Consider the following 26,547-nt stretch of genomic DNA (forward strand, 5'->3'; position numbering starts at 1 on the left):
AGCGCTGGGGAGAGGTCACGCTGTGGGGGTCCTGGAGCGGAAGCCTGTCCCCAGCTCTGCCCAGCTCAGCCTTTTGGGGGTGCTTCTCAGCACCCGCTGGGCCAGGACCCTGGCATGGAGCCCCTTCCACGGCCTTGGTCATGCCAGCCCCTCACCGACCCCAAGCAGAGGACTCAGAGGGCAGGGGGTGGGGTCATGGGGGGAGAGGCTGTGGGCCACTCAGCTGTGCTGAGCCCCAGGGTGCCCTCTGCACAGGGAGACAGCGTGCCCGCCCTCAGGTTGCCACGGGAGAGAGGGTGGCTGGGCCAAGGCTCCGGGGGGAGAGCACCCGGCTGGCTCGGGCTCTGCGAGGGCCTGTGCCCTTGTCACCAGTGGCCATTGTGCCTCCGGCCTCCTCTGAAGGCTCGGTTGTGCGACCCCAGCAGGGGCCCACGGCCTTCGAGCGCCCACATTTCCCCCATCCCTGGATTCTTTCTTCTGGGCACTGGGCGGGCCCGTCCATGTTGCTCCTGTGAGGTGGCAGCCGTCTCCAGGGGAGAGGTGGATGCCTGTCTCTGTGGCATGGCTGCTGTTTGGGCTAAGGGAGGGGTGAAGGAGAGGGAGAGGAGGCCAGAGAAGATGGGAGGGGGGGCGGTGGAGGGCAGGACTCACCAGCACCACCCAGGGGCCAGGAAGGGGACTTAGGGACAGGATGCTGCAGCCTCCAGGTGTGGGATGGACTTCAAGGGACAGATCTGAGGCCCAGAGGCCTCTGACTCGCAGTGGACGCAGCGACAGCTTCAGGGCCGAGCTGCCGCAGAGCCCACTGCCTGGAGTGGGGGGTTCAGCACAGAAATAGGCAAATGCCGCAGACCTTAGGTGCAACGCCCCCCAGAGCCAGTTGTAAATATTCCCTCCCCTCCGCACCCTCCATTCTTCGAGGCTGCGGCAGCAGTCAGTCCTGGGGGAGCACAGGGGTCTGGAGGGGCCAGTGCAGCAGGGCAGCCAGGCTGCCTTCCCCCTCCTCCGCAGAGGCTGGTCGCTGAGAGGGTGGAGTACTACAGCCAGCTGAAGCAGAGAGGGTTCAAAGGGCCCGCCCCGCCCTCCGAGCTGTCCTCGCTGAGCAAGTCCAAGAAGTTGGCCTCCTCCAAGTAGGCCCGGACGCTGCCCTGAGTGCCCGGCTCTGCGCTGAGTCAGAATTAAACCCTGTTGTTGGCCGTGGTGGCCACCTTCTCCTCCCAGAGGACTCACACGGGGGTGGAGCGGGCTTGGGCTACATCAACACCCCCTTTCTAAAACTCTTGGGGGTCAGCACACCAGCTCGCACCACTGCCTCCACCCTGGGGGGACCTCACATGGAGCAGGGTCCCTTCCCAACGCCCTGGGTTTAGGAGGTTCCCCCACCTCATTCACGTTGTGTCCTCCCCACGTGGGTCCTTTCTCCCCTGCTGCACCCCTCTGAGGGCCCTGCCCCCCCAGGGCCCCCTTCCTGGGCTCCTGGTGCCACCGCTTCAGAGGAAGGCGGGTGGGAATGGGCTCTGCTGCTCGCCCGGGGCTCCTGCGACAGAGCCCCAGGCGGGCAGGCAGCCTGGTGATGCTCACCCAGGTCTGGGCACAGGAGCTCGTGCTAAGTGCGCGGCCCGGGGACATTTCTCTCCGCTCTGCGCCCGCCGGCCTACGGGCCTTCCTCACATGCGGGCAGCACCCGTGCAGAGTTCTTCGCTGCGGCCTCTGGCCCCTTGCAGCCAGGAACCCAGACGGCGGCCCAAGGCCGCAGGCCACCGGGTGCCCCAGCCCAGCCCTTGGTCTTTCCATTCAAACCCAGGGGCCCCTGGAGGCTCCTGGAGCCCTGCTCTGAGCTCGCACCCGTCCTGGCGGGGTCGGGAGGGCTGGGCTCGAGCTCGGGGCTGCAACGGTGGGAGGGGCTCGAAGATCCTGCCACCTCTGGCTGCTGAGGAGCCACGCAGCGCCCGGGACACACCCCCATGTGCCCGCCCCTTCCCCGCCCCTCGCAGGGCCCTGCCCCCAGGCCCCTTTCAGGCCAGGACCTCCCCAGTCCACGCCCGCTCCACACTCCTGACCAGGCCTCACCCCTCCCCAGTCCTGCTCTTTTCGGAAGCCTCTCGCCTCCCAGGCTGCACACACCCCTCTGCGACCAGACAAGTCTGTACCAGGTGAGTCGCAAGGTCGGGGTACAGCCTCCTCATGCATCCGGGGGCTGGGGGCGTTGGAGCAGGTAGGGGTGGTCTTGGCTGCTGCAGCCCCCAGGCCTCCAAGGCCGAGGCCTGCCTAGGACCATGCGATTGGCGGGGCGGGGGTCAGGGCCGGGGGTGGGGATGGGGGGGGCGATCGGCTGTCCTGTCCAACACCGGGCCTGACCCATAAGGGGTGGCCAGGTGTGAGCCACTTGGAGACACCCCAGGGCCCGTGCTCTTCCCAGCCCCTGGCAGGGTGGCTTCTCTTCACCCTTTTTTTCTTTTCTGTCATTTAAGGTCACACCATAGGTGGCACCTCAGGCTCCCGGCTGCAGGCGGAAAGGTGAGCCCGCGGCCAGGCTCTGGCTGTCCGCCTGGGCCCTGGAAGCTGCGCCAGCCCGTCCCCTGGCCTGTGTGAGTTGCCGGCTCCTCCGAGGTGCTTTGGGGTGAAGGAGTCTGAGGCTCGTGGAGCCCCTGTCCTCACAGGCTCCCAGGAAGCGGTGGTGCCCCGGAAGCTCCCAGGGCTTGGCAGGTGTTGCTGCCACGCAGCATAGCCCCAGGCTTCTGGGACACGGTGTGGCCCTGCTGCCGGGATTGGACAGACGGTTACTGAGCCCGTGGAGCCCTCAGGAGCTCAGCTCTAGGGACGTCACCAGCTCCCTGTGGCTTTGCCCAACCAGGACGACTGGAGAGCCGCAGTCCGCCTCAGTTTGGAGCACTTCCCCCGGCAAATGATAGGAACTGCTGTCCCAGGCTTGTTAGACTGGGGCTGACCCTTCTCACACCGAGAAGCCCGCAGCAGGGCAGCTGGTGTGGATTCAGAGGCAGCACCATGGGGCTGGCGTTGCAGGACATTCTGGTTACAAGGCAGCTGCTGCAGCTCCAGCCATCACATCAAGGCAGGAAGGCCCAGGCTCCTCTCCTGGACATGCCCTGGGAAAGGGGAGCCCACACTCCCAGCGCAGGCTCCCTCAGGCCCAAGGACTGTTCTGAGTGGCTGCCAGGGAGCAAGGCCCCACTGGAAGGACAGGCTTTGTGGCCTAGAGGCAGGCTCCCTTCCTTCTCCCTCCCTCCCACTGGGACAGGGCACCCTGGGAGGCCGTGGCAGGGGTGGGGGGTGGGGGTTGGGGAGCCCGAGGACAGCAGGGTTGTGACTTCCTGGGCTGGCTTCCTGCAGCTTGGGGCCCTCTGTGCTCTTACACCTCTGTGTCCGAGACGACCTGGACCGAGGTCAGGGTTTCCCAGGCTGGTGACCAAGTCTCAGTCCCTAGAAGTGAAGGGCCTGCCTCCCGGGCCCCAGACCCTCCAAAGACCCAGCTGCCCAACCCCCAGCCCTGGCTCCTCCCGCCAGGGTGGTGGGGCAGGGACTAGAGGGCTGCAGGCCTGAGAACACTGCGGGGTGGGGGTGGGGGGCGGCCAAGCCTCCTCCCCCAATCAGGCTGCACCAGACCCCAGCACCCCCTTCTGTCCCTGTCCTTCCCAACCTCCCGGCCTGCCCCGGGGCCTTATCTGCCAGGAGTGGGCTGAGGGAGGGAGTTATCAGCCCGGCCAGCCCGGCCAGCTGGGAGGCCCTGGGGCCAGTGGACACAGCCTCTCACATTCCTGAGCAGGGTTCTTGGACTTTCAGCCTCCGGGGCTGGAACTCCCACTTTGACCCCTCCTCCCATGGGACTCTGGGCTAGTGGCTTAACCACTCTGCCCCTGGCCACCTCATTGAGAAGATGGAGGACGGGGGTCAAGGGGCCAGCCCACCCTACCGCGCCTCTGTCCTCCCCCCAGCAGGGCCTCACGCTGAAAGCACCTTCCGTTCTCCCAGGGCCCTGCAGGCTGTGAGGTCCAGCCCAGTGGAGGCCCAGCCCCCGAGCCAGCATGCAGCCCCAGGACCTTGGAGTGCAGTACAGCAGGTGGGAGGAAGTCAGTGTGGGGGCTGTGTCCGGCACTGAAGAGGCCTCCAGCTGGGAGGGGTGAGCAACCCCCCTTGGCCCACAGGCCACTCAGCCCCCCGCAGCCCCTCCTGTCCCTCCCGCCAGCCTTCGTCCCTACTGACTGGGTGCCCGCCCCCGCAGTCTGAGCAAACCCAGGCCCTCCACCTCTGCGTGGTCTTCCCAGCCCAGCTCCCTCCTGGCTCCCAAGTGCAGCAGAGCCCCGCCACCCCCGCCCCGCCCTCCTTCCAGGCCCACCCGCCCCCAGCAGCGCCTCCCCGTCCCACTGGGCTCAGGCCCTCCTGGGGCTCACATGCTGGCCGTTCTCACCCTAGGCTCTCCCCGAAGCTGTGCTCGGGCAGGCTGGGTGTCGCCCTGAAGGTGCTGGGAGGAGTGGCCCTCTTCTGGGTCGTCTTCATCCTGGGCTACGTCGCCGGCTACTTCATACACAAGTGCAAATGAGTGCTGGCCAGAGGCCAGCGGGGGCACGGGCTGGAGGGACATGGGTGTATGAGAGCCCCTTTGTACACGCCCCCCATACACACAGTCCCTCCCCACAGTCCCGGAGCCCAGGGGCACACCTGGCATGGACATGCACAGGCATCTGTGCACAGTCACAGTCCCCTCCACGGATGCACTGACAGGGTCACCTGTGTGCACAGGCACACCTGGCCTGGGGCACCTGTGGCCTGGAGACCTGGGGCTGCAGGCCAGGGCCTCTGGGACAGGGTGGCTGTTGTCCACTTGGCGAGGGCCGGGGTGTGGCTGCCCCAGGGTGGGGTCCTCCCTGCGCAGGTGTGGTGCCAAGCTGTGTGGCCCTGGGCAGGCCCCTGCACTCTCTGACCTGGTCACTCCCGTGTGCAAGGACGGCTCTGAGGGGGGCTGTGTGTGACCCTCTGCCCTCCCTCTCAGGGCCCTCCTCCCAGGTCCACCCCCCCCAGCCCCCCTCCTGGGCCTCGCACCTCACAGGGACACCGGGGGGGGGGGGGGGGGGGGGGCGGGGCGTACACCTGGAAGCAGCCATTAAACGTCTGTTGAACGAGCGCGGACGGCAGCCTCTCCAGTGGGTTCCCCAGGCCAGGCGTGGCCCGTGCCCCTCGGAGGCCACTGGACAGCTGCCAGGGGGCCTGTGGGAAGGGCCTGCCCCTCCCGCTTGGCCTTGGAAGGGCCCCTCCTGGGGGGGGGCTGAGGGCCAGGATGTGGCCAGACCTGTTCCTGCCTCGTCTGACTGAGCACAGAGGCGGCCTACGGCCCCGTCCCCCTCCTGGGCCTTGGCTCAGCCCTGGCCTATTGCAGACCCTTGCCAGAGACACCTGAGGACTGAGGGTGGGGGAGGACGGGCAGTCACTGTCCTGGCGGACCCCACATCCAGTCCCGGGAGTCAGGCCAAGCTGGTGGAGGTGGGCAGGGGCAGAGACCCCACGGGGCTGGTCTGTGGGCATGGCTGGGCCAGGAGGACATCAGGTGAGGGAGGCCACACCACCCGGTGACCTCCGGTTCTGCCCCTGAGGGAGGTTGGCTGCAGGTGGGGTCTGGCCCAGCCAGCTCTAGTACCTGCCTCCAAGGAGACCCTGCCCCCACCCTCTGGCCCATCTGGGTAGCCAGCCACCTCCACCAGCCTCACCCTGCCTGAGGCCCTCCTAGCCATCACAGGACAGGCCCTGAGTGGCGGCTGTGGGGAGCTGGCAGGGGCCACACGGCCTCTACGGGATCTAAGCAGTCAGCAGCCTGCTCTGGAGGTGCTGGGACCGGGCCTCCCCAGGCCTTTGACAGCCTGGGCCAGAAGCTGGACGGGAAGTAGGAGTCGGGGGAGTAGCGGCCTGGTTGCCCCTGCCCACCACTCCTCCCTGACTTCTCTGCTGCCCTGCAGGCTCCAAGGCCATGATTCCTGCATAGCTGCTGGGCTGCTGGGCCTACCCAAGGTCAAATGTGACTGGCCTAGGGCAAGGCAAGGGGGTCCTGGGGAGGTGGGTGGGGCAGGGAGGGGAGGCGGGCAGGTGTTGTCCTTGGGTAAGGCCCAGAGCTAGGAGCCAGAGGAGAGGCGGACCCCGAGGCCGCTGTAGCTCAGTCCAGCAGTCCAATGTGGCCTGGAGACACGAGGGCCCTTGTGAAAGTCGCCTCCCTGGAGCCGCAGCAGGTGTCAGAGGCCAGCACTGGCCCTGGCTGGAGTGGGCCGGTTGGGTCCTGTGCACCCCACTGCCTATCCCGTGTCGGGGGTGGCCAAGTGCAACCTGGTGGGTACGTTGCACCCCCTTCCTGTGGGCTGTCAGCGCCCTGGCCCCGTTTGTGGGGGGGGGGGGGCACATGGCGGCCTCTATGAGGTACGGCCTTTGGGCCCCCAGCTGCACCTGAAATGACACCCACACATGCACGTTTAGGGGGCTCTGGGGGAAAGCTTTCATGGGCACGCTGACGGGAAGGCTTGGCGGTGACGAGAGTGCCAGGCCGGGGTCTCAGCCCTGTACCCCAACCCTGCAGAGCAGGCTGGTTGGGCTTGGGGGCCATGGGGCTTCGCCCACAGACCCCTATATGTTCCCGGGCCTCCCGGTTCTGATGGCTAACAATCCCCCAAACGGACAAAACACAGCAGTCGTCCTCTGCGGGTTTAGGACCGCTGAAGGCACAGCGTCACCGAACAACAGAGGCTGGAGCCTGTTCCTCGTCTTCCAGCCAGACTGTGACCACACGGTCAGCAGAGCACCGTCTCTGCTGCCTCCCCGGCCCACGGACATTCTGGCTCCAGGGAGGGGGTTGCGGGGGTGTGCACGCCCACACAGCAAACACGCACAGACACAGAGGGTCTACGGTCGTGATGCCCAGTACCGGAAACACCTACAGAGGGACACGCCTCTGCAGTCCCCACCGCTGTCCCTGGCCCTTCACAGGTGGGCCGCAGGAACCTCTCCTGGGACAGAAACCTGCCTCCTTCCCTCCAGACGCGAGTCCTAATGTCACCGTCGCCACAGGCTTGTTCGCAAACAGTTTTGAAGGGCCGGCACAGCAGGTGCCCTGCCGGTGCCCCGGTGACAGGCTGCTGCTGGAAGGCTCCGCACAGCTCCACCCCGAGGAGGCCGACAGTGACACAGAGGTTTAGTGAGGGAAGGAGTGTTTTATGAAAGGGCTGGAGACGGTGGGGCTGCATGTTCTAAGCTGCGCGCTGCGGTGGGACCGGGAAAGATGCGATGTGGCAGGACAGCCCCCCCGCAGGCTGACGAAACGCATGTTGAGCCTTGGTCTCAGCCCAGCATCAGCACCAAACCCGTTAGTGTCTTTTCCGTCGAGTGTCTGGCGGGAACACCTGATTTCAGAACGTTCTGAACAGAGGATCCTGCTATTTCAAATAACTTCCTCAAAAGCCGTGGTCAAAGCTGTAGAGGCAGGAGAATTTAAGCACGTGGCACACCTTTATGGCAGAACCTTCTGGAACCGGGCAAAGAACGCAGAGGGCTGACAGGACTCGGAGCAGGCACTGCAGGAGGCAGAGCTGGGCCGGTGTGTCAGCGCAGCACTGTGACATGGGCGCCGGGGAGGCCCAGGTCCGTCTTGGACGGGTACACCACCTTCAGACGGCCCTCCTCGTCCACCACCCGCACCTGCTCCACCAGCAGGGGGCGGTGCCCGCCTCTCCCGGCACTGGGACTTGTCTGGGGGTCCGCAAGCGGTCCAGAGGCAGCATCCGTCTCCGTGTCTGCGACCGCTGCCTCCTCTTTGTTTTCTAAAGTGTGCTTGTTGATCTCTGCCATTTTCTGCGAATGAAAAATACCTTTTTAACCTAGAGATCAGAGGTGACCCCGGCAAGACGTTGCTGCGCCCCCGACGGCTGCGGGAGGCAGTGCGTGGGGGGGAGGGGGGACCCAGGACCAGCGCTGTCCCCAGTGGCCAGGTGCCTCGAGGGAGCCGGGGCCGCTCACCAGGACAAGGGCGTCCATGATGTCTTTGCAGACCTGCAGACTAGTTGCGCTTGTCACCTCCAAAAACAAATCGGAAGTTGTTTTCTTAATCTTAAAAAGAGATCAGGAAGATTTTAGGAAAGAGCACGTTATCAAAAAGGAGACACCAGCAACTGCAACAATGAATCTGAGAAAAACCTCCTAAAACGATGTCACTCAGCCCAGACCGCCACCTTCCCGTGGGTGGACACAGCCCGGAAGGCTGCACATCGGCTGACGGTGCGGCCCCAGGCCCGCGGACCAGACACTCGGACGCTCGCGCACGGCCCACCTTCGTCTTCTCGCTGTTGGTTATTGGAGGGAAGGAAATGACGTCGCCGTCCGCATCCACCAGGCATGGGTACTGCTCCTTTCCATCCAGCAAGTGGAGGTACCTGTGCGGGAGAAACCCATCACGGCGGAGCCACAACAACTCACCCAGGGCTTGAACTGGGCACACCCAGCCTCTTTCCACCGAGACAGTGTGGCTCCGTGGGTCCAGGGCGCGGAGGGTCCCACACACACCCCATGCTAAGGCAGGCTTTTGGGCGTGTTTCCCAGCTGGGCGAGACCAGGGCGAAACACCGTGGGCTGGCAGGTGACACGGCTGCCGCCCCCAGGGACTGCAGTCCTGCCCCAGCTCCCCGGGGAGTAGTGTCCACTCCCTGCACGTCCACGACACATGGTTTCAGAGTCCTGCCTTCTCCCGCACACAGGAGTGACAGGAGTGCCTAACCGCAGAGCGAGCAACCTCTGGGGGACTCCTGGACGGCAGTTAGGGAAACGGAGGCCCATGTCTGACCCTCAGAATGCACCCGCTGGCCGGCAGCACCGAGGCCGGCAGCACCGAGGCCGTGCCGCCCACCTGTGCAGGCCCGAGACTGTTTGCCTCTTCCTCTGCTTCCGGTGCTCCTCGGCCTCCAGCTGCAGCTGCCGAACCAGGTCCTTGGCCTTGACTTCTTTACGCCCCAGGGGGATGATCTGTGGGGTGGAAACCTCTGGTCAGCTCACATAGACACACCCTTGCGGCCACCAGCACACCCCCCTGGCCTTTCACTCCCTTTGGCATCAGCACCAGGGACACGCCTGAATCTCCTCTGTGAACCACCCCCATGACAGGAGAGGTGACAGCTGTCCTGCCCCCGCATTACCCTGTGGTCACAGCTGTCTTCAGAGGTCACTCGGGAAGCCAAATCCCGAAACACTCCGGTACTTTCTAAACTGAGCTTAACCCTGAACCTGCCGCCCACACGAGCAGGGCTTCCAAGGCCACAGGGGCTGGGAGGTGGAGGGGGGACGTGGCCACGGGTGAGGTGGTAGGGTGGGGCACACACACAGCCTCCACACGGGGCCACTGGGACCCTCCCACCCGGGACCACCTGCGCCACGCAGAAGCCCTCAGCACCGGGCAGGGCCGTGACGGGACAGCTCGTGGAGGTCGGGCCCCATTGGGAGCTTTGCAATGGGGACACAAACCACACACTTTCGGTTCAAAGTCAGCGAGCAGACGAAGAAAATCTTTTTTCAAGGTACAACCCCCCCAGAAGAGCACACTTTCCAAAGTGACCGCGACCCCCACCGCGCTGTTACTGGGGTGCGTGCTCGGAGCGCTGACCCCACTGCACGGCACCCCGGCGCCGCCTCTGGCTCGCATGCTCTGTTGAAAACACAAAGGAACACCTCAATCCGCAGAGCTGGCGGGCGCATGTCACCTTGAGGTCCTGCGGCGGGAGGGCGGTGTACAGCAGGGGCCCTCGGAGTGCGTGGAGCTCGTGGGTCGCGATGGTGGCCGCTGTTCTCTTGTCGCAGAGCACCTCGTGCAGCCTCGTCTGCAGGGAGAGAAGGGGCGAGTGGGCTGGGGGGGGGCCACCTCCCAGCCCAGCATGCCCTTCGGGAGACGGGAAACGCCCTCCTTACCACCTGTCCCCGACAGAACCGCTCCACCCCGAACTCTAGGGCACCACCTGTGAGACCCTGGGAACCCGTCGTGAATGGAAACGTGGGGCTCGGTGGGCACTGGTGGGCCTTGAGAGAGGTGGCCTCAGCACGCGCTCTTCTGAAACCCGGTCTCCAGTTCCTACCCCAGGCTCTGCGGCCTCGCCCCCCGAGGGCCAAACACCTGCCTTTTATTATAAAAGCTGGGCCCACTGCACAGAGAAGCGACCAATTAGAAAGTCTGTGAGGCTGAAATCTGAACTAAAAGCCAACAATTCACGGGCCGGCATGCTGGTGAGAGTTGATTTGCTTTCCAATCCTTACCTGAGGACAAGCTTATTGATCTTATGGCGGGGGGCGGGAGACGTGGACCAGCTGCCTCTCATCCCCGCCCCATCCAGGGACCACCCTGAGACCCAGCCCCCAACCCTGAGAGGCACTTTATTTGCCTTTGTTTGCTGGCCCAACCCGCCCACCAGAGCCAGAGCTGAGGGTTTTGACCCCACGTGAGGCCACCAGTGCAATTCCTACAGCGGAAGACTCCACCGGACCTCAGAAACCGCAGGCACCCGGTGCTCCCGCGGCAGCAGAGCCATCCTCAGAAAGCGGGCTCCACTGTGAGAGCTGGGGGGAGGGGCAGGAGGGAGGCCCCCCAGCCCCTGCCTAGCGGAGCTCACAGTGCTTTTGTCTGCGCAAGGAGCCCTCCACACGCCCGGGGCGCTCTGCTGCCCGACAGCCCCGGGCACTGAGCCCCAGGCCCCTCCCGCTCCCGGCACACACACGCCTGAGGCGCGCTCACGGACTCCCAGAGCCGGGGTCCGCTGGGTTCCCACTCCCCAGGTGAGGGACCTGGGGCACACAGAAGTGACAGGCCTCGGTCGTGGGGCCCACGGTCTCTCCCCACCCCGGATCCCCTTTGGGCCACGCCCACTGCATGCACCCCACGCTCTCCCCCGCCCGCCCGCACCCACCTGAGAGGTGAGGAAGCGCTTGAGCGAGTTCCCAGCCTGCAGGTCCATGCCCCTCACGACAGCCCCCACGATGTACGGCCGGACATCCCTGACCTCGGGGCTGACCGTGACGGTCAGCGGGGCGGGGTTCTCGGAGATGTGCAGTACCCTGAGGAGCAGTCGGCTGGCCTCATCCACCTCCTCCTCCTCCCCCTCACCGCTTTCCCTCTTCCTCCTCTCCCTCTTCTTCCTCCGGCTCTCTTCCTTCTCCGGGTCGGCCTTGCCTTTGCTCCTGCTGCCGCCCCGGCCCCCCCCCCGCAGGTACTCCAGGATGGACTTGGTCTGGCAGCTGCCGACCATCTTCTCCAGGCGCCTGTCCTTCAGCTTGTTCCCGCGCAAGTTGATGTCCTTGAGCCTGGGGCAGTCGGCCAGCTCTGCCGGGACTTCGCTCAGCTGGTTGTTGGAGAGGTCCAGCGTCTGAAAGGGGGGGAGTGTCAGACCCAGAGCCCCGCGTGCACCGGCCGGCACCTGCCCCAGCCCCACACAGCGCTGCTCTCAGCAACCCAGTGGCTTCTTGAGGGGACGGGGCTGGTGAGGCGGCCTGTGGTCCCCACAAAACACGTGTTGTGACCCTCAGCTTCCTCGGGTCACGCCTACAGGGGTGTTGCAGACAGACGGTCAGGCCAGAAGGACAGCAGGTGGCCAGGGACAAGGGGAGAAGCCATCTAGTCATGAACAAATGAGTACTCCAGGGGACAAGCGGGCGCCCCACGGGCCGGTGCTGAGATCTTTGTAAGTTAAACGGACTGACTGAATACATCTGGAGTCGCAGCTGTCTCCCCAGATCGAAGTGCAGCGCAGACAGCGCGTGGGCAGGCGTCCCACGCAGGGTCCCCAGGCCGTTGCTGTGACCTGGGAAGAGGCACCAGCACCACTCAGCACTCAGGACAGGAGTGGAGAGAAAGGGGCACCGAGAGGCCAGATCTGGTCTCTGGTCACCAGCGGGGTGAGGGCAGCCGGAGGGGCCGTGGGTGAGCAGGGCCCCACAGGGGCAGGACTGGATGGGGTGGGGCACGTGGGCCTGACCGCCCCCCCCATGGGGCCCGTAAGCTCCTCCCATAAGAGGCAGAGCCTGTGCCCAGCCTCGGGAACCCTAAAGGGCAGCAGTGGGGGCAGTGTCCGGTCAGCCCCCGGCCCAGGTGTGCGGCCTGCACGCTGGCTGTAGGGTGGAGCGGGCTGCCCCTGTGTGCCTCCTGCCCACCCTGAGCCCGGAGGGCAGCGAGGGGCTGATTTGTGGGCTTTGCGGTCTCCTGCGCTGTCCAAAGGGGCTGTGGCCAAACAGCCTGGCAGCCCCCCTGGTGTCACACTCATCACTGCGCCCAAACGTGACTGGCTGGGGGCTGGGACGTGTCTGTCCCCAGAGTGAAAGGGCCCAGCCTCAGCAGCAGAGAAGAGCCAGCCAGGAAGGGAGGCCAAGGGGAGGCGCCTCTGCGGGGGGCCCTGACTGGAGGCGCCCTTGCGTCTGGGTGTGCTTTGCAGGGGCGGGAGGCCGAGCTGCGCTTCCTCCAGGGAACCTGAGTCCGGGTGCACTGGCACAAAGCGCGTGACGCCCGAACTCGCTCCCAGGGAATGAACCGCACCCCGTCGGGCAGCGTCCAGCACCTGCTGGGGCAGGGCCGACCCACACGGGACCTGCCCTTGCTCCATTCTGGCAGGTGACAAACCCTGACGGGCGAGGCAGGCCACTCTCTGACCATAGGCAGTGCCGCCTCCTGGGAACATCTCTCCTGCAGGGACATGCTGCTGAGAACGGGACCCCGAGTTCCTGGTTGTGTGGCCCTGAGACAGCCCTCCCCTCCGGAGGAGTCTGAGGGGCTAGCTGCATCCCTGAGGGTGGTGGGCGGAGGGGACTGGCCTTCACCCCTAGGCAGCCCCACCTCCAGCAGTAACTGAGGTGAAAAACGGAGGAAGGTGTTTTCCCTCCAATTCTGTCTCTGGACAGAAGGTTTCCCCTCGAGAGTTTAACTTCCCTGTGAGACTTGACGTGAGAGGAGTCCCATACGTGAGTGACACTGGGTGACCTAAGTGGGCAGGTGTCCTGGCAGGAAGGAGGGAAACCCTGGACTGTGCTGTCCGGCCCTTTCCAGCAGTTTGGGGCACATCTGTCCTGTCCGTCCCTCCACCAGTCCCTGACGGGCAGTGCCTCGGGCCTGGGAACAGTCCCCACAAATGCTGCCATGGCAACGTGAGGCTGCCGCTCACCCTTCACATTCTGCAGCCCTGACAGGGGCTGGCGGCAGCAGAGCCCTGTGCCAGAACAGATACCACTGGGAGGAGCCCACTGCCCTTGCAGGTCTCCCCAGGGGACAGCAAGATGACCCGGTCAGAGGCTGGCAATGGCAAAGCCAGGCCACCAAAGGCACAGGGGACTGCGCGGTGAGGGAAGGCAGTCCAGTGCGGCCATCTCTCAGCTTCCTCGCCCCAGGTCCCGCAGTGGGGACAGCTCTCTGAGGGCAGGCACCTGGCTTTGTTTATTAATTAACAGCGAGGATGCAGTACTGTGGCAGGGGCTACTTCAGAAGGCCTGAGGAGGCCTGAGCTGCCACGTGGGAGGGAGGGGTCCTGAGGTGGCACGGAGAGGAGCCCAGCCACTTGGCTCCCCAGCCGAACTGGCCATGCGTGTGTGACCCCCTTGCGGAGCCTGAGGCCCCGAACAGAGAATTGTTAGCAAGTGAAACGACCGACCGTGGTCTCAGCACAGTCACAGGGTGGTGACTCAGAAAGCAGGGGGAGGGGCAGAGCTAGGACCTGCACAGACCCCACTCATCACTGCATCCCTGTCTCCCACGTGAGGGGACGGGGCTGAAACGCACGCTCTCCACTTTCCATCTTCTCCACTCCAGCTGGTTCCCGGGAAGGACGAACGGCTCTCTCCATCGGTCCCCGGCGTGTGCGCAGCAGCGCCGCTCCGCACCGCACATCGGGGCATTTTAAAAATCCTCCCCCACCCAAGGGACATCGAAGGCCCCATGGGCTGCCATGTAGCTCCTGTATGATGCTCTCTGAGAAACAGGTCCCTTCATGGGACAGAGTCCAGCAGGGGTCTAAACCAGCTGGAAGGAATGGAGCAGGTGAGTCCTTCGCAGCGGGGAAGGGTGTTTGGACCCAATAAGGATGATAGCTCCAAGGGCGGTGCCCCGGGGGGGCTGTAGGGAAAGATGCTACAGATTCAGAGAAAGGTCACTGTATACTCACGTGAGGCACTACAAAGCCACACACCCTGCACGTGACCTAATGCAAAAACGCGAGATTTCTGGGACCCGGAAGGTGGAGCAGAGTGTGGCACACCAGCTGTGCCTGAGCCCTAAGGGGACGCCGCCCCACAGCTTTTCCCCGGAAATGCCAGCAAGCCCCTGTCCCTCTGCAGAGCAGGCTGGTCTGGTTCTCCCCACCACATACGCGAGCGTGCGCGCACACACACACACACAGTCTGCAGGTGTGGACACACCGGTGAGACCAGCTGGTGCTATCTTAAGAGCAATTCCTCCTGCAAAGATCAGTTACTAAACTGTATACACATTTTATCGTTTAAGAAAAATCTGCATTAAAAGTATAAAAAACAGAAGAACAAACGCAGGCCTGCCTTTTAAGGGTGAAAGGGGGAAAGACCTTCGGGCAAGCGCCCCCAGACTGGCTTAGGTGGTGGCTCTGTGACTTCGTCCCCCCAGCTGGTCTTTTGAACTCAGCAGACCTACTGGGCCCGTCAAGAGCCAATCACTGCCCTGGAGGCCTGGAGACCCCAGGTGGGTAATTGACCCGGGACAGTGCATCTAGAGGAAAACTAGTTATTTGCCGATTATTTGAGCAGCCCCCCGCCCCCGTCCGGGGCAGTGGTTGGGGTCCAGGGAAATACGCCACGCACGACGTCCGATCGCGGGCGTCACGCCAGCCCAGCCATTCCACGTCCTCAGGCCGCGCGCGGGCGGCCCCTCCGCTCGGCTCATTCCATCGTGTCACAAACAGAAACGTCTAGTCCCGGCCCTGCCGCGGCCCCTCCCACCCCAGAGGGAAGCCGAGTTTGCTGACAACTCGGAAACTGCGCGTCAGGCGTGGAAGCCCAGGTGTGAACACGCGCGACGATTGGAGGCTGTAGCCAGGTGAGTGCGGGGTGGGGCGCTGGGGGGACGCTGGGGCGCGGGGGACAGCTTCCCAACCCGAGCCCGCCCTCCCGCGCGCCCGGCGCCGCTGACCTTGAGCGAGGCCAGGTGCACGATGTCCGGGCTGAGCTCCCGCAGGCAGTTGTCCGCGGCCGCCAGCTCGCTCAGCAGCGGCAGCGCGCCGGGGCGGAAGAGCTCGGCGGGGAAAGCGTCCAGGCGGTTGCCGGTCAGGTTGAGCGTCTGCAGGCGCGGGGCGCAGCGCGCCAGGTCGGCGGGCAGTTCGCGCAGCCGGTTGCCGCTGAGGTTGAGGCTCTGCAGCTGCGGCAGGCCCGGCGGCTCGGCGGGGCCCAGGCCCTGGCCCGGCGGCAGCGCCTCCAGCGCGTTGCCCGACAGGTCGAGCACGCGCAGCGCGGGCAGCGGGCCGAGCTGGGGGCTCAGGCCGGGCCCCAGCGCGTTGCGCCGCAGCACCAGGCTCTGCAGCTGCGGGAGACCCTGCGCCAGGCCCGGGCCCGGCTCGCGCAGGCTTCCGCAGCCGCTCACCTCCAGGTAGTGCAGCAGCGACAGCGTGAAGAGCCGCGGCGGCAGCCGCCCGCCCGCCGCCCGCACGCGCTCCTCCAGCGCGGGCCCCGTCAGCAGCAGCTCCCGCCGCCGCTGCCGCTCAGCCTGCTCCAGCTCGGGCCAGGGCTCCGACACCGCCGCCGCCGCCGCCATCGCGCCGCCGCCGCGCGAGCTTCCGGGGCTGTGCGCGTCACTTCCGGCGCAGGCCGGAAGGAGCGTGAGGAGGCGGGCCCGCCCGGCCCCCGCGGCTCCCGCCACGCCTCCGCTCCGGCCCGCGCGACCCCGGCCGGGCGCTCTCGGCCTCGGGGTCGTGCTCGCTGGGTCTCCGCAGCAGGGTTTTGGGAAGTCCGGCAGCTCGCGCTACTGCGCGCCACGCCGCCAGGCTGTGCGGGACTCTGAATGGTTTCGCAGCAGCCCACTGCGCATCCCGCCGGGCGCCCGCCAGCGGGGAACGGACAGCCGCCCGCCAGGCGTCCTCGAAGCGGACGAGCACCGGGGGATGCGGCTGCGCTGCACCCCCAGCGCGCGTGGTGCCCAGGCCGCCCAGGAGGCCGCGCACACGGAGACCGTGTGCGATTCCACGTGCACAGCCTGAACACCGGCCGCACTCAAGGTCGTGTGAATTTGGGATCCGCTCATGAGCTCCGTCTGTGAGGACAGCCAGGTGTCGATACATTATTCCTGAAAAGCGAAGCCAAATTTACTCCCCTGCAAAGCGCGTGTCACTCGCTTTTCTGGAGGGAGCCCAGCTAGTGCCCCAAGCCGACCCTGTGACACTGTGGGGTCAGCTTTCTAGGGCCGATGTCGGCTCACAAGCGACTGCGAACTCCCAACTCCCAGTGGCTATTTCATGATACAAGGCCTACTGTCCGGGGCAGCATCTGCTCACGGGTCCTGCAGGGAGGCCCTGGATGAAGGGCCAGCCCTGCCCGGCAGCAGCTGTACTGTGGCAGTAGAGGGAAGGGACGAGAGGGACAGGGCGACAGCCCCAGAGCAAACCGAGCACACCAGAAATCGATGCCATCAGAGACGCCGGAGACAGGACATGGACGGGGCAGCTACCAGGATGACACGGCCGCTGCTTCTAGGACCCTTTTAAAAATAAGTACTGAGCCCTGGCTGGTGCGGCTCCGTGGACTGAGTGCTGGCCTGTGAAACCAAAGGGTCACGGCTTCGATTCCCAGTCAGGGCACGTGTCTGGGTTTTGGGGGGCGTGTGAGAGGCAACCACACATAGATGTTTATCTCCCTTCTTTCCCCTCTAAAATGAAATACATAAATTTTCTTTTTTTTAAAGTACGTACTAAGAGTGCACTCTGAAGGGAGGACAAAACTTTCGGGACCACCTTCGGCGAGTCCTCTGCGGAGATCATACACAGCACCTGCCTCCTGCACCCTCTGCAGCCACAGGCTTCCCCTCCCCCCACACCCAGGTGGGATAAAATGTTGGAAGTAATTTTTGCTACTTTAAACTGTGAAGCTCTAAGTTTCAAGTTAATAGGTACCTGTGTAAAGAAAAACATTACATTGTAACTTAAAGTAGAAACAATTACCAAAGTTGATAAAAGCATAAAACCACTCTACAAACCTATAGGTAAAGTGTTGCATTTTTCCTTAATTTGACAAGCAAAAAGCCTGGCTGGCTGGTAGAAATGTCCTGTTTTACAGGCTAAACACACGAGGAGACTCCAGACTAATCCGCTCATGGGCACAACGAGGGTGTTTACAGAACACTGATTTTACTCCACAGGATAAAACTGGGCAATAATTTTCTCTAGTTTATGTGAAGCTTAAAATCTTTTAACTTCAGCACCAAATTCATTTTGACAAATAGTTTATTTTAGGACTACTTATAACTTCAAAATAAAAGTGACAAGTATTTAGTGATCTTTTTATTATATTAATATATTCCGAGTGAATTAATAAGTCCTGAAACACCAACAAAAATATATCACTCAGGGATTTTCTAACTCTGGTACCTGACGTGAAATAAAAACAGATAGAAAACTATGTTAAAATGTCAAACAGTTGCAAATTTTCATCAAAAGGATTTACATTTGTATTCTAATGCCCATTTATAGATACAATTCTTTTAAATTAGATTGATAGAATATTCTCAAGTATGAAATAGAAATGTTGTTAAATACCCACAACACAGTCATGAAAAAACTCGATTACTACTACTCCAAATCCAGATACTTATTTGTGAATGGCCAGTACCCTCGCAGTTCCCTTTACATTTTTATCCTTTATTCTCCGCTCCTTAGTGCTCAACAACAGCTTGCAACAGCCACCAGCCAGCACCCTGGGTCACTTTGCTGCAAACGCGCGATTCTTTGGTAACCAGCAAGGCTAACCTGTTTTAAATGCACCCGATTTTGTCAACCACTAGACACTAAGTATTTTTACAAATATTTTTAAGTTAAAATATATGGAAAACATATGTACTCCTTAAAAGTTTTGATTGGAAATATAAATCTCTTGGTTAACTTTTCTCATCATTGTTCTGTTTGAAAGTGCTTTATCTGTACTTCAAAAATGGATCAGAAAATGGCCAACATGTTTTGAAGCCAAAATGGGTTATTTTGTAATTATCTTGGCATCTGAGGAAGCAGACAGCGGCGCCCAGGCGCAGGATGGGATGCAGAGGGCCATCTGCTTTGGTCTCAGTAGACTGGGCGGGGAGAGGCTGGGCATGGCCGAGCGGGTCTCAGACCCGGCTCCCCAGGCTGCCTGCAGAGAAGGCAGCAGAACCACTTCCAGGGGTGGGGCTGGTCCAGAGCTGGCAGGAGGCTGGATTTCGAGTTTGGTTCATGGTTGTGAGTGGTGTGTTGGTTTTCAGTCTCATGCAGAGTGTGTGAGAAAGGTGACCTCACAGTCCCAATTCCACCGTGGTTCTCAGAGGAACAGGGGAGAGGCGGAAACCAGACGTGAGTGCTGGAGGCGGACCCGTTCTCGGGAGCTACTGTGTTTTTTAACCTTTATTTCTTGTTACAGAGGGAAACACAGGCTGGGCAGCACACGCTCGCTCCCCCGTCCGTCACCCTGCCAGACCTTCCCCCCGAGGAGGCTGCCCGACATGCACAGGTTTCCAGTGCGGCCTGCTGATAACAGGGCACTCCCTCCACACACCGCCGGCCCGCTGCGACCTGCCCTGGGTGAGCTCCCGGTGGCACGTCACTCCCGAGGCTGCCCAGGCTGAGGGCGTCAGAGACCTGCTTGTTCTTAGTAGCGACAGGGCGGTCAGGTCCCAGCTCGGGACGCTGCTTCTCCAGTCATCCCCACACGGCGCCAGGTGGGGACAGCAGGGCGGAGCACGGGCTGTCCACCCGAAGATGGCTTCTCAGAGAAATGTCCACGAGGGACATTTGCTCGGTCCTCACAGACCAAGGAGACAGGTCCGTCACGTCATCGCTTCGTGAGGGTCCTGCCAGAGCTTTTACTCAGGCCTCCCTTTGGGGTGGGGATCTTGCTTCCCGCCTTCAGCCCGGAGCTCCCGGCCTTGACCGCGGCTGGGCCTTTGCCTGCGGTGGACACAGACACAGAGCACAGGTGCCACGTTAGGAGGGAGGCTGAGGCCCAAGTCGGAGCGCAAGGCCATGGGGACAGTGTGGGTGGCCAGGAGTCAGTAGACAAGGGGGGAGGGACAGGGCAGGAGGGGATGTGACACTCCCGTCACTCGTCTGCTGGAGCCAGTGGGCATGCGCACGGTGGGGTCAGAGAGGACAGCAGTCACCCAGCCCTGAGGCAGCGGCTGCAGACACACACACACAGACACACAGACACACGATGGAAGAGGATGGAGACCTGGACCATTTACCAGGGCCCACTCTCAGCTTCAAACCTCAGCTCTGCGAATGGGGAGGACGGGGAGGATGGGGAGGACGGGGAGGATGGGGAGAATGGGGAGGACGGGGAGAATGGGGAGGACGGGCAGCCACGTGACTGGAGCTTCACCCCTTGGCTGAGGGGCCTCAGGCAGCCCCTCCCACCCCCATCGGTGCGCACTGCAGCTGCAGCAGCGCGCTGGGCAGAAGGGAACGCTCCTGCCCCCTCCCCTGGCCCTTGCTCGGGCCCTTGCCTCTCTCACACCCCTGAAGCAGGGCTGCACCCCTGTAGGCGTGCTGGCCAGCAGGTTTTCTTAGGAGAAATGCCACTTCCCCGTAAAGCATTCTAGGTCTGACGTAAGTCACTCCTTAGGGGCCCGGTGCCAGGACAGAAAACTGCTGGCAGGACGCCTTCTGGCTGGGTGGCAGCCGGGGACAGACACAGGCGAGCCCTCACCCTGTGGCGGAGGCGGAGCCTTGTGCAGCACGTGTGTCCTACGCAGGTTCATCGTGCAGCCCGCAGGGCCCATCAGGTGAGCTTTCCACGCCTGGAAGAGAGGTGGCAGGGTGTCAGCCGGGGCCCTCACAGCACATGCTGCCTGCAGCTAAAGACGCAGCCATGCAGGACTGGGGCCTGGGGACCTGTCCCCCTCTCCCTGCCTCTGAGATGGTCCAGGTCTCCATCCTCTTCCATCGTGTGTGGTGTATGTGTGAGGACTGAGCCAGACCCAGCCCTCCTGCCCTCCCCAGTGCTGGCACCTCAGCTCCCGCCCCCTGGAGCACAGCACAGACTGGCTGCCTGTGGGTGTGCAGGTGGGTAATGTGGCTCGGGAAGCACAGGGGCGGGTGCTGGGGTAGCCTCTAGGAGCTGAGGGCAGCCCCATCTGATAGCCAGCAAGAAAACGGGGACTCGGTCCTAGGACAATGAGGAAACCAGTCTGCCGGCCTGGGAAGGAGCTCGGGGCCGTAGGCGAGAACATGGCCCCAAGCACGCTGCCACCGCCTCTAGAAAGGTGAGGGACACGGGCAGAGCAAGGCCAGCTGCTCACGTGGTCCCTGAGGACGCCTCACTTCACAGACTTGTGTTCTGCCCAACCATGGAACTCAATGTTTCAGACTTGGAGTTGGACAGGAAAAGGCGCAGGTGAACCCCAACGTGCTCCAAGCCAGTGGGGGTGACCGCAGAACAGCCATGTGGCTCCATGCCACCGGGGGCACGGTCCTCCTCCCATAGCGAAGATAGTGCATGGAGGTGGGACACGCAACCAGCCTCAGTGTGCAGCCTCCCTGGGCCCAGGGAGCACGAAGTCTGACTCCAAGGTCACGGCCTGCGACCACCACAGTGGCCGTCTGCACTGAGCTGCCGTGCCGTCTGGGAGGGAGCACCCGGGTGGGGGTGGGTGACAAGTGTCCAGGAGGCGGGGACCTGATGGGAGCCTATGGTGTCCTTTGCTCTGTTGTGTCCCGTTACGTTTTTGACGTTTTCTGGGAGGATGAGCGGGCAGGTAAAGGGCTGGCAGGACAGCTGGGGCAGCCTGGCTGCTGCCGGGTCCCTGTGCTTCCTGTGGTCGACAGAAAGCTGCAGGGCACGGCTGGTCTCCGCAGCCTTGCTGGCACCTTGTCCCGAGGCTGGGACAGGAGGGCTGAGCAGCGGCAGGCATGGGAGGCGGTGGCTCAGCAGGTCGGAGGGGAAGCAGCTGAGCTGAAGGAGTCTCCGACTCCCTCTAGCGCCCCTGACCCGGAGCCCCAGCACCAGAGGAGCAGGGCGGGGGAAGGGTTGAAAGGAGGTGGGGATAGAGGACCCCGTCCCTGACTCTGGTCACACAGTGGGGCAGAGGAGAGCCTGGAATCGGCAGGAAGTAGAATCCCCGAACTGGATTGGGCTCACCTGCATTAATCAAAAGGGACCAGCGTGCTATGGCATCTGGCCAAGACGCCAGCTAGGGCCTGACGCGTGGGAGAGAACCAAGACTGGAAACACAGACCCCCACCGCAGCCATCCCAGAGGCCGTCACGGGGCTGTGGAGGGACGCTGCAAGGGGCACAGCCGAGACATCGCAGGCAGGCCCTGTCCCTGATAGGCGCCCCTGAGCCAGGCACTCACCTCCTCTCCAGGTGCAAAGTTCTCGTGGCACAGAGGGCACCGGCTGGCCAGCTTCTCTGGTTTGGCAGCTGAAACAGTGTCCGTGAGATGAGACTTAGTTACTCCCACGGGGCTTGGGCAGGGGGCAGAGAAGCGGGAGGTGCCCAGGGATGCCCGCAGCGAGACCTTCCCTGGGGCGGGCCTGGGGACTCACGGTGACAGTCCTTTGTCCTGAGGTGCCTGGGCAGCTCTTCCTTCGAAACAGCCTCACTGCAGCGGAAGCACTTGCCAAACCCGTCCTTCTGGTCACACTCCGTCAGCAGGTGCTCCGTCAAGCTGGCTATCTCCACCACCTGGCTCCGAGACACAAAGTGAAGCCCGCCGCTGGGACACCGGCGCATGTCTGGCCCCAGCTGGCCAGCACCGTCTGCACACCGGTCCCCGTGCCCGTGATTGGCAGAGTCCCTGTCATTCAAGGGGAGGGTCAGCATGCACATCTGTCATGTCTGGAACCTACTCCACTGAGCTCCTGTGGTCATTTGCTTACTTGGCTAAAGACCCATGTCCTTCTTAGGACCCTTCATGTTAGGAATGCTGAGCCCACTGCATCAGAGAAGGGATTAAAGTTGGGGTAGGAGGACATTTCTTAAACCGAACCCAAACAGCGTTGGCCACAAATGAGATGATGAGGTGGGCAGCGTGCAAATGAAAAGCTCTGTCCACCAAAGACACGCAAGGCCAGGACGTGGCCAGGCCCAGAGTGGGCAGAGGCCTCACACAGGCTCCTGTCAGGTGTATGAACAAAGACGACCAGCCAGAAAAACAAAATCGGCAACTGACTTAAAAACAGGCAAGAGACCAGAAGGTGCCTCATGGAGGAGGCAGCCAAGTGGCCCAGAGACTGCCGGGCAGGAGCCCAGCCCTCCAACAGCCGGGGACTCGCATCTCATAGCCTGGCCCGGCGGCACTGCCGCCCTGGTGGCAGGCGAAGACAGTCCCATGCCCGGTGCGACGGTGGGTGTGCGCTGCAGCCAAGCGCGGCACGCCTGGCCGGTCCACACCGAGGTGTACACCCACGGCCGCGCCTCGCACAGAAAGCCAAGAGCGGCCTTGTCCTCAGTCTCCACCCGCACGAGTTCCCCAAACAGGAGGGTGGAGGGCACGCCGTGAGGAAGAAACGAAGGACACAGAGCAGCGCGCGCTTCCGTCTGCACGAGACTCAGAGCAGCAGCGCCGACTGGCAGCGTCAGAAAGCAAGACGTTGGGCCGCCCGGGCTGGCGTGTGGCCGCACCGGAGTCTGTTCTGCGACGGCCCTCGGGGCTGTGACGTTTGTGACGTGTGCGCATTTGTAGACGTGACACTTCAACACCGAGCAGCAGCCCCAAACAAGAGGGGCGGCGGACACCCCGTCCTTTCCCCAGCGCGTGCCCTGGGCTGCAGCGGGTGGTGCCTGACCTGTCTGCAGTGGCCGCATCGAGTCAGCATGAGGCAGTGCTTCCAGTAGTGCAGGTCCAGGCCCTCCTCCGTGAAGGCCTCACTCCGCTCCCCGCAGAAAATGCACAGGCTGCAAGGGCAGGAGAGCGGGCGTGACCACCGGCCAGCTTTGGTGGCTCCCCCGGTCGTGTGCGCCTGCTGGCCTGGGAGGCAGCGGCCTGCCCTCAGCCCTTTCGAGGGGCGGTCCCTCCTCGTCACCTCGTGGGTGCAGACCGTGTACTCACTTGTCCAGGTAGCGGCTCTCTGGAGCTTCGGGAGCACCGGGTGGGGCTGCTTCTCTCCTGCCAGCGACTGGAGATATCAGAGAGAAAGCAACTTAAATGCCTGTCTGTGAAAATTCTTTACAAATGTTTACTGAGTAGTTTACCTTTTTTAAGTTAGTAACGTTTGATGTGAAACGTATTTACAAAAAAATACACTAGTAGCCGTGGCTGCTGTGGCTCAGTGGGTTGAATGCAGGACTGCGAACTAAAAGGTCACCAGTTCGATTCCCAGTCAGGGCACAGGCCTGGGCTGCACACCAGGTCTCCAGTAGGAGGTCCTGGAGAGGCAACCACAGACTGATGTTTCTCCCCCTCTCTTTCTCCCTCCCTTCCCCTCTGTCTAAAAACAAATAAACAAAATCTCTTAAAAACACGAGTGAAGGTGGGAGTGTTCACAACCCGCCCTTGACATCTGAAACACAGCAGGCGAGCCACACCTGCCGAGCGAACACAGGTGGTGTCACTCGCGCCTCCATGGTGCGTGTCTTACGTACCTGGAGTCTCTGCCTTGGCAGCCGCGCCCTCTTGTGCCTAGGACACAAAACCAGAATGGTCAGGACAGACGGCCGAGGAGCTCGAGGGTCTGTCCCGAGGGTCAGTTCCTTCGACAGCGTGCACCCCGAGAGGGGCACTGCCCTGCAGCATCGGCGGGCTCCCTCACTCCCGGCTCTGGCCCCGTGCCCCGCGGATCCCCTGTCCTGTGGACAGCCCTGTGCCAAGGCCACCAACCCACTAAGCCGCTCACCCATTGCCAGGGCCCACTGGTAACTGGGGCTCCGCAGCACACCACTCCTCAGCCTTCCCTGAGTCCCAGGGTGGCTGCCCCTGCCATCTGCCTGTCCTAGCGCGCCCCTCACAGCCCCAGGCTTGAAGCTGCCTGCTGCCCACTCCACATCTCTACTTGGGTCTCCAGGTCATCTTCAGCCTCATCTCCGCAGAGCCCCCCTGTTCCCCTCACACCTGCCCCTCAGTGGACTCTGTCGTGGTCACAGTGTCCTCAGTGGTCCAGTCATGCAGGCCTCCAAACCTGGGCGGATGGGGGCTTCCCTCCCCAACCCTGTCCCATCGAAAGCCCTCGGACCCATCATAAACCCCGTGGGCTGGGAGCTACCCCTTCGCTCCTCACCGCTCCTTCCAAAGGCGGCTCTGGGTCCCCGTTCCCAACTGAGGCCCAAGGCATGGGGCTTTCCTTCTGCTCAGAACCCCCCTTGGCTTCCCGGGCCACTCTCCCAACTCCTCTCCCACATCCACAAGCCTCCTGTGCCCCAGCCACTCTGGCATCCCTGTTGTCCCTCCTCTTCCTCCGCGCCCTCCAGGCCCCCCCCCCCCCCCGCCACTCCCTCTCTGGTTTCCTTTCCTCCTGGGCATGTACCACACTGTCACACTGACTCCTTGTTCACTGTAGGCAGAGACGGTCCATGAGGGCAGGGACTTCTGTCTGCTGGTGGGGGCCTGGCCAGCACCTCCTCCCAGCTTCCCCGTGCCTTCCCTCCTGCGCACAGGAGCACTTGGACCCGGGTGGGTCGGGCAGAAGATGTCGGGCACCAGCACCAGTTTCTCCGCCGGGTGATGGGCTGTGCTGTCATGGATGTGGCGGGACAGGTGGCCCCGGGGAGGCTCTACCTGCTGTAGCCCGGCCGCCTCTCTGGCACCTTCCCTCCTTACTCTGAACTCTGGGAAACATCACGTTTCCCAGGCCACTCGGCCGTCGTCTCTACAAAAGCTGAGTGTGTGCCAAGCTCACACCACCTGGGTGACTGGCTGCCCAGCCAGGAGCTGAGGGACGTCTGGGACTTGCAGTTTCTGAGGGACGCTGGCCACCCTGCACACGGTGTTTACGTGACGAGTCAGAAGCACGAACACTGTCTACCACAACACATTTGGGGACAGTGCAATTGCACGTGGTGGTGAGTCACCGCGTCTGTGAAAATACACACGGGAACAGAGTCTGGAACTGGGGAGGAGCGCAAGGGATTAACATCACACTTCCAGTGGGCTCAGCACGCTTCTCTGCGCTACACCTCCAGGAGCGCCAGGGGCGCTCCAGGAGAGCAGGCCGGTCTGGCCCCTGGGGCACGACCCCACCCTCAGCACCTCGGCAGCAGCCAGGCGAGGGCCGCGCTGCCAGAGCCCTGCAGAGCTGGCACGGAGCCGGCGCTCAGCAAACACGGGCTGCATGAGAGGCAGTGCTGAAGGCCGTAAGGAAGTGTGGATGAAGTCCTGGGCACCGCCACCAAGAGCAGGGAAGGGGTTTGGCCACAGAGCTTAAGCACTGACGAGCTGGTGACCCAGGACAAGCCACTTAGTTTCCTGAGTTTGTTTCCTTGCTCGTGGACCGCTGGGGACCCTAACTGACACCTGCCAGACCTGCGGCAGCGGGTCGCTAGGAGATTCAGTGCCTGAGTCTTACTGTCCTGAGTTACTATGTGGGTGGGAGGCGCTGCCCCCACGGGGTCCACCGGCTCCCTCCCCTGTTCCCATCCCCAGAAGCACACTTTCTCCCTTTCCTTCAGTTATTCTGACACTCCAACCCCTAGCTGGTGTGTGACTGCAACTCTCTAGGCACTCGACGTGTACGCAGCCACATTTCATTCCTTTTCTCCATTCTCACCTGGTGCTCTTTCTAAAGGGGAAGTGACCACGGGCGCCCGTCCCCCTGGCGGACTTCTAGGTGTGCGGTTGGGTGGCAGCCCCAGGCACAGCAGGCTCTGCATCAGCAATGCCCCCCTCGCCCACCCTGTCCCTTTCTTTCTGAAAGAAACCCTCTCTCCTGCAGGAAGTGAATCACAAACACCAGTGGCCCGAAGTCACTGAGGCACGGGAGCTGCCGCTGGTCCCTCTACGTACACATCTCCACAGGCGCAGGACTGAGGGCTTCCCCAGGTGGACCGTTTGCCTGAGACCTCGCCTTTTTAACTTGGGGAGACCAGATCTTCACACTCAAGTTCATTTTTCCCATCTGCCCCTGACAGAGGCTGGGGGGCTGCAGCAAGGACGGGGTCCCTCCACCCCTCTCACCCAGAGCTTGCTCTCAGCGTTCACAGTAGCGGGACATGGACAGCAAGCCAGCGAGTGAAGGGGGATTCCTTCCACTTATGCAAAACAAGTTTAAAAACTGATAAAGAATAGAAACGCCCATTTGCAGAACACCGTGAACACCAAGCACCCCATGCCGTGTGTCTCCATGATGAAGTCCAGGGTCACAGGATTCTAGCCCAAAGCCCAGGGGGGTGCCATATGAACATGGACCCCTGG

General features: G+C 62.7%; 3 protein-coding genes and 1 long non-coding RNA gene across 7 annotated transcripts in view; 2 read left to right on the forward strand and 2 right to left on the reverse strand.

Moving 5' to 3' along the window:
* Positions 1–2,019: 2,019 nt before the first annotated feature.
* On the forward strand, positions 2,020–5,081 carry SMIM1 (small integral membrane protein 1 (Vel blood group)). 2 transcript variants are annotated; one of them, XM_045191005.3, is made up of 4 exons: positions 2,020–2,153; positions 2,472–2,517; positions 3,991–4,138; positions 4,432–5,081. In XM_045191005.3, exons 3-4 carry the CDS (start codon positions 4,044–4,046, stop codon positions 4,556–4,558), a joined length of 222 nt encoding a protein of 73 aa, XP_045046940.1. In that variant the 5' UTR covers positions 2,020–2,153; positions 2,472–2,517; positions 3,991–4,043; the 3' UTR covers positions 4,559–5,081. The 2 variants fall into 2 exon arrangements, with proteins under 2 accessions (XP_045046940.1, XP_024410619.1); XM_024554851.4 differs by having other exon boundaries at positions 2,021–2,153; positions 2,472–2,588.
* A 1,808-nt stretch (positions 5,082–6,889) lies between these two features.
* On the reverse strand, positions 6,890–15,799 carry LRRC47 (leucine rich repeat containing 47). Its single transcript, XM_053921146.1, has 7 exons — positions 15,161–15,799; positions 10,932–11,387; positions 9,738–9,854; positions 8,891–9,006; positions 8,318–8,420; positions 8,008–8,097; positions 6,890–7,842 (listed from the first exon to the last, which is right to left on the reverse strand). The coding sequence occupies exons 1-7, from the start codon at positions 15,776–15,778 to the stop codon at positions 7,594–7,596; spliced, it is 1,749 nt and encodes a 582-aa protein (XP_053777121.1). The 5' UTR covers positions 15,779–15,799; the 3' UTR covers positions 6,890–7,593.
* LOC139440777 (uncharacterized) lies at positions 14,946–18,754 on the forward strand. The gene is made up of 3 exons (XR_011650938.1): positions 14,946–15,067; positions 16,922–17,057; positions 18,622–18,754. It is a non-coding gene; the product is annotated as an uncharacterized lncRNA (long non-coding RNA).
* The window catches only part of CEP104 (centrosomal protein 104), a 31,577-nt gene continuing 22,116 nt past the window's right edge, over positions 17,087–26,547 (reverse strand). Inside the window, exons 16-22 of one of the 3 annotated variants that reach the window (XM_053921143.2) lie at positions 23,787–23,823; positions 23,254–23,320; positions 22,991–23,099; positions 21,749–21,887; positions 21,556–21,623; positions 19,909–19,999; positions 17,088–19,148 (exon numbers count right to left, since the gene is read on the reverse strand). In XM_053921143.2, the coding sequence (XP_053777118.1) occupies positions 19,033–19,148; positions 19,909–19,999; positions 21,556–21,623; positions 21,749–21,887; positions 22,991–23,099; positions 23,254–23,320; positions 23,787–23,823 (627 nt within the window). In that variant the 3' untranslated portion in view covers positions 17,088–19,032. Of the gene's footprint in view, positions 19,149–19,908; positions 20,000–21,555; positions 21,624–21,748; positions 21,888–22,990; positions 23,100–23,253; positions 23,321–23,786; positions 23,824–26,547 lie in introns of all 3 variants that reach the window. The other 2 variants (XM_053921144.2, XM_053921145.2) reach the window with 2 other exon arrangements.

The sequence above is a fragment of the Desmodus rotundus genome, chromosome 3 (genome assembly GCF_022682495.2).
Source record: "Desmodus rotundus isolate HL8 chromosome 3, HLdesRot8A.1, whole genome shotgun sequence".
In the NCBI taxonomy this organism is placed as follows: Eukaryota; Metazoa; Chordata; class Mammalia; order Chiroptera; family Phyllostomidae; genus Desmodus; species Desmodus rotundus.